Source organism: Nerophis lumbriciformis, linkage group LG26 (assembly GCF_033978685.3).
Source record: "Nerophis lumbriciformis linkage group LG26, RoL_Nlum_v2.1, whole genome shotgun sequence".
In the NCBI taxonomy this organism is placed as follows: domain Eukaryota; kingdom Metazoa; phylum Chordata; class Actinopteri; order Syngnathiformes; family Syngnathidae; genus Nerophis; species Nerophis lumbriciformis.
Window position 1 is genome coordinate 18,663,276 of NC_084573.2, and position 5,560 is coordinate 18,668,835.

The 5,560-nt window shown below is 40.8% G+C and overlaps 1 protein-coding gene across 1 annotated transcript; it reads right to left on the reverse strand.

Moving 5' to 3' along the window:
* Window positions 1-243: 243 nt before the first annotated feature.
* On the reverse strand, window positions 244-1,652 carry fam110c (family with sequence similarity 110 member C). Its single transcript, XM_061986776.2, has one exon. It carries the CDS (start codon window positions 1,564-1,566, stop codon window positions 571-573), a length of 996 nt encoding a protein of 331 aa, XP_061842760.1. The 5' UTR covers window positions 1,567-1,652; the 3' UTR covers window positions 244-570.
* Between the last annotated feature and the right edge of the window lie 3,908 nt (window positions 1,653-5,560).

Sequence of the window (5,560 nt, forward strand, 5' to 3'; positions counted from 1 at the left end):
TCTCCACTGGGGTGTAGACTAATGGGGATCCTTAATAAACTAAACTAAACTAAACTAAACTTATAGTTTAATCCTGGCTTTGTAGATACACTCAGACGAAGTCTAAGCTCATTGTGTTTTTGAAACTGCACCAATTTCCTCACAATTTTCAACAAACTTGTAGTGTTTTGTCCAGAGGATTATTTGTGATTTATACGTTTTCAGAATGTTGTTCTATTTTTGGCCAAAGTAAAACAAAGAAAACAACCTGGAGTTGTCTTTATTTTTAAGTTTTCATGCCATGATTTTACCATACCGGCCCACTTGGGAATAGATTTTCCTCCATGTGGTTTGACACCCCTGCCCTATCGGGAATTTACAATCGACTCCCCAAAAAAACTTTTTCTGCTCACCTCAGACTCTGTTTGCACACTGTAGTAACCAAAAATCTGTTAATTTCGCCTTAAACCATAACTAAAGCTCGCTAAGCAGCTTTAAAGAAGATGTTTCTCATTGTTTTTCTCAAACTGATGCATGTCTTCCGAACCCTGCCAGGGAATACCAGCTATAGATAGTCTCCCCTGAACATTTTTAGTCAAGGTCCCTCAACTTTTTGCCGCTCTCTGCAGCATTTTTGCAGCTGTACAGCCACTTGATTATGCGTGCATTCCGCTCGATGACGGATGTCCCCTGTCGGATCTTTTTGCGTAACACGTCCTCCTGCAGCCCATCACTGTCGTCGCTGTTCCTGGAGAAGCCGTCGTCCGACGTGGACACGCTGACGCTTCGCAGTTTCATCGCGATCTCGTCCGAGCGCGCCGAGAAGTTTTCCTTTCCCAGTGACTCGATGACCTCCCCGTCCAGGCCGCAGTACTTGAAGAAGGCGTCGAAGTCTGCAAAATTCTTGGAGTACCTGGAGCTGATGTCCGAGCGGGATCGGGCGACACCTTTGCTCCTCCTGATAGGAACCTTCAGCCGGTTAGCAATTGTGTTCACACCACCAAAACCTTCTTTTTGCCCAGGATCCATGCATTTGGTGGCGTGTTCTACTACATTCTTCCTCCTCCCAAGGGTCGGGGTCGTTGCACTCGAGCTATATTCCTCAGGTGGGTTGACCTTTTCCCCCTCGTCCTCACTCCCGCACTCCTTTTCTGCTGTCTCAGGTAAGGTAATGCTTACCCTGGCGGCGTTGAGAAGAAGTTTCCGCGTTATGTGATGTTTGCGGTCATTTCCAGCCCCTCTTAATAGTTCACATTTCTGTCTGTAAAGCAAAAGGGAGTCGGGGCGCTTTTTGGAGCTGGAGCGTCTTACATTTCCCGGTGAAGAGCTTTGTTTTGGAGACTCCTGGAATTGCCTGGAGCTCCAGTTGGAGGACCCCATGCTGCTAACGGATGCAGATCCCAGGCTGATGACCGGTTCTTGAGTCGATCTGACCACCAGCTGGCTCTTCACATATTTGGGTTTGCTCGCAGCAAGTCTCTCAACAGCACTCATTGGTCCTTTCACCTCACTCTCCAGTTCCATCTGCTTTCGAAGGTACTCTGGACCCTTCTCCAGGATTTTTGAGGTATCGCTAGGTGATTCCATAGTGGTGCATGTGACTGAGCCCTCAAAGCAGCTTTTTCCTCAGTCTTTGCATGTGGAAGATTCCATTCAATTCTGCTCTTTGCCTGAGCATGTTTCCCAACTGGAGAGTTTTACTTTTTCCTGCTCACACACACCTCTTAACCCCACCCATCCTGTGCAAGTCTGCTCTGAACCAAACATGGGCCAGTTCAAAGTACACCTGATAGGATCGCAAGTAAGAATAGTGAAAGCTGACACTGTCACGTATCACTTACCGTCTCTCCGGCAAAGCTTTGATTAAGAAACTTGTATTTTGATATTTTGTTTACCACTTTACAAATAATCTTGGCTTCTTGTGCAATCTACTAATAAAAGTTTCAATCAATCCATTCACAAACCATATTACTATGGTACATTTTTAGGTTACTTTATACCTTTTGTCTTCGGCCTCTTTTTGTGCCCTTGTGTGCATTATCCTTTCCATCCTTACCCTTTCCATCCTTTGTAACTGAGCTACTGTGTGGAACAATTTCCCTTGTCGATCAATAACGTTTGTCAAAGTCAGAGGTGTCAAACTCATTTTAGATCGGGGGTCACATGGAGAAAAAATCTACTCCCAAGTGGGCCGTACTGGTAAAATCATGGCACGATAACTTAAAAATAAAGACAACTTCAGATTGTCTTCTTTGTTTAAACAAATAACAGGCAAATTCTGAAATTGTACAAATCATAATGTTGTTGGGTTTTTTTTTTACAATTACCCGTTGCGGTTGATAGTATTTGTACTTTATTTGTTGTTATTTATATTTTCTAAATAAATTATGTGATAATGTTCATCAGTCAACTCATTGGTGTTAATTTTCAATCTATCAAGATTTTAAAAAATTATATCAAAATCAAATTACAGTATGTTATGTGCCTGCTCAGTGGCCTTGTGGTTAGTGTCCGCCCTGAGATCGGTAGGTCGCGAGTTCAAACCCCGGCCGAGTCATACCAAAGACTAGAAAAATGGGACCCATTACCTCCCTGCTTGGCACTTAGCATCAAAGGTTAAAATTGGGGGATAAATCACCAAAATGATTTCCGAGCGCAGCCACCGCTGCTGCTCACTGCTCCCCTCACCTCCCAGGGCGTGGAACAAGGGGATGGGTCAAATGCAGAGAGTAATTTCACCACACCTAGTGTGTGTGACTATCAGTGGTACTTTAACTTTTAGCTTTATTTTTGTAGTTTGATAATTTTCCTCGACTGATGTACTAACATCATGTGGTTTATTTTGTACATCATCTACAAAGATACAAAGAATTGCTATTGCATTGCGACATCCAGCGGACACATTTAGAACAGATGTTTCGTTGATTCAAAAATTTCAGGTTAATTTTTATAGTTTGGAAAACTCATCCTAACCTGACTCTTGCCAAATCCTTGTAGTTCGCTGAGCTCCACACAAGGATCTGGGCTCGAAGGCTTTGCAAATTCCTTCAAGATAGCATAAAATAATGAACCAATCAGGATCGCCGGGCGGGATTTCATAGATGTGACGTAGCGCCGAAGCAACTCTTTGATTCAAACTACAAAGGCGGCACGCAGCCCTCGCTGCGTCGTGTGCTGACATTGATTCTGCTATTGCAACTGTTTTGTCGAATCTATCCAATATTAATTATTTAAAAGATGAACAGAGAGCGGTTTTGAAGGCATTTATTGGTGGCAAGGATATTTTGGCTTTTCTTCCGACCGGGTTTGGATTTCCCAGCGTCGCTCTCATCAGCGTCACAGGTTGATTTCGATGTGAGTGGTTGAAGTAGCATGTCATTCAAGATAACGGACAAGTGGTTTATCCAATCACATACAATTAATTTTTTTACAAGGCCCCACCTTCTGAAATACATCTCCTATTGAGAACACCCAGATCCTTGTGTGGAGCTCAGCGAACTACAAGGATCTGGCGAGAGTCAGGTTAAACTCATCCCGCGGGCCGGATAAAACATGTTCGCGGGCCTGATCCGGTCCTCGGGCCGTACGTTTGACACCCTTGGTCTAAGTCTAAGTTCATGTTGCACAATGTGTACACTTCGAATCAGTTAAGTGCAGTGAGGTTTAAAGCAGGTGAGGCCCTTTGTAGTTTTAAAGGGGATACGGTATCCAAATCAAACTTTTCTTACCTACTGGTACCCGTTTTCTGAGTATTTGGGATTTACAATAAAACAATATCTGCTGCATGCAAGTAAATAATGGAAAGTGAGATTTAAGTACGAAAATTATGTTTTAGTTTCTTTAAACATACATAACATATCTACTGATGGAGGGTGATGCAAAGAACCACATAAAAATACTTTTATGCTTTAGTTAAAGTTGTTAATGTTTTTCACATGCCACAAGTCCTCTTCTGACTAACGATAAATATTGCAGAGCCATTTGATGTCCGTCAAATGTCTTCACTCATTTGTCTCTAACTGCAAAAAATATAGGGTTTTCCAAAACTGCTTTACATACATTATACGTTAATATGATTAACATGAAAAAGGAAATATTTCTAAGCTACTTCAGCATGAAATAGTATACAGCACATATTGGATATGGATAATAACTATATTTTCATATAACTTCGCTGTTTGTGTTGCATTTTTTCCATTTCTTATTAGTATTATGATGATGAAGATGATGATTATGACGATGATGATCATGAGAGCCTGAAATAAGTGAAGTTAATTATATAATGATAATTATATAATGTCTTGCCCAAGGACACAACAGCAGTGTCTCGGACAGTGTTGGGTTAGTTACTGAAAACCAGTAACTAGTTACAGTTACTAGTTACTTCATTTCAAAAGTAACTCAGTTACTAACTCAGTTACTTACACCAAAAAGTAATGCGTAATAAGTAATAGCTGAACTCTGCTCAGCAATGTGGTCTACATACAACACACAAAGACAAAGATATGTTACAAAGGCCAATTTGTTTCTGACCAGAACAAATTGACAAAACTATTTTAAATAGCTGCAACATAACATACATAAGTAACAAGCATAATAACAGCGTAGCTGTAAAGCAAGAAAGGCACACACTACATACACAAAGCCTTACCAGGCATTTTTTCCTCAAGAAATTCTGACACAAAATCATGTCTGAAGCCCAGAACACTCTACACATTTCCCCAGTTTTAGTTTAGAGATAAGGAAAGATTGGCCTGGCCCACTAGGATCCCTCTTTATGTTTGTGAACTTTATAGTCTATACATTTAGAGTGATGTGATAATCAAACACTCTAGAAGTCTAGAATGAAAGAGTATATAAGAGAATTGACAGCAACGTTCCCTCTAAGGAGCACACCTGTGCAATTGCGCACTGCTCAAGCGTCCTCTGCGCACGGCAAATCTATGCCACGCACAAAATCAAATAAAAAAATAAGCGCATAACAATTTTTGACACGACACGGACACGACAGAGAAAACCGTTTTCGTCATCATTGTTCAAATATAATAATACGTCTGTCGAGACGCTTTGAGGACATGAATTCCATCCATCACTTTACTGAGCAAAACTCTTTATTGTCGGCCATAAACACATCACTGTTATATCAACAGCAGCCGCTCGCTCTTTCTCACTTGCGCCAACACATGCACATATGGCACTTAGCCAGTGATGCGTTTACAGCCACACAAAAAGTCGGACAACTCCAACACCACACATAAAGTGTAATTTCAGGTCGTTACTCTATGATTTACCAATCAAATGTGTGCTTATTCTAGTGTCAATTAGTAGGAATCTTAATTTATAAATATTAATCATTAAATGCTGTTAGTATATTAAATACATACTAATAAAAAATATATTTTTTACAAACAGGAAGTTGCAGGAATGTAAACATGATCCCCTGCTTACATCTCATTGTGCAACATGTGAATGTTTTAATGGGAACTAAATGCAATGTCTGAAAGGGGTACAAACTATTTCCAAAGCAGGACCTCCACCCAGACAAACAATACAAGTACACAATTCATGAAAAACAATATTT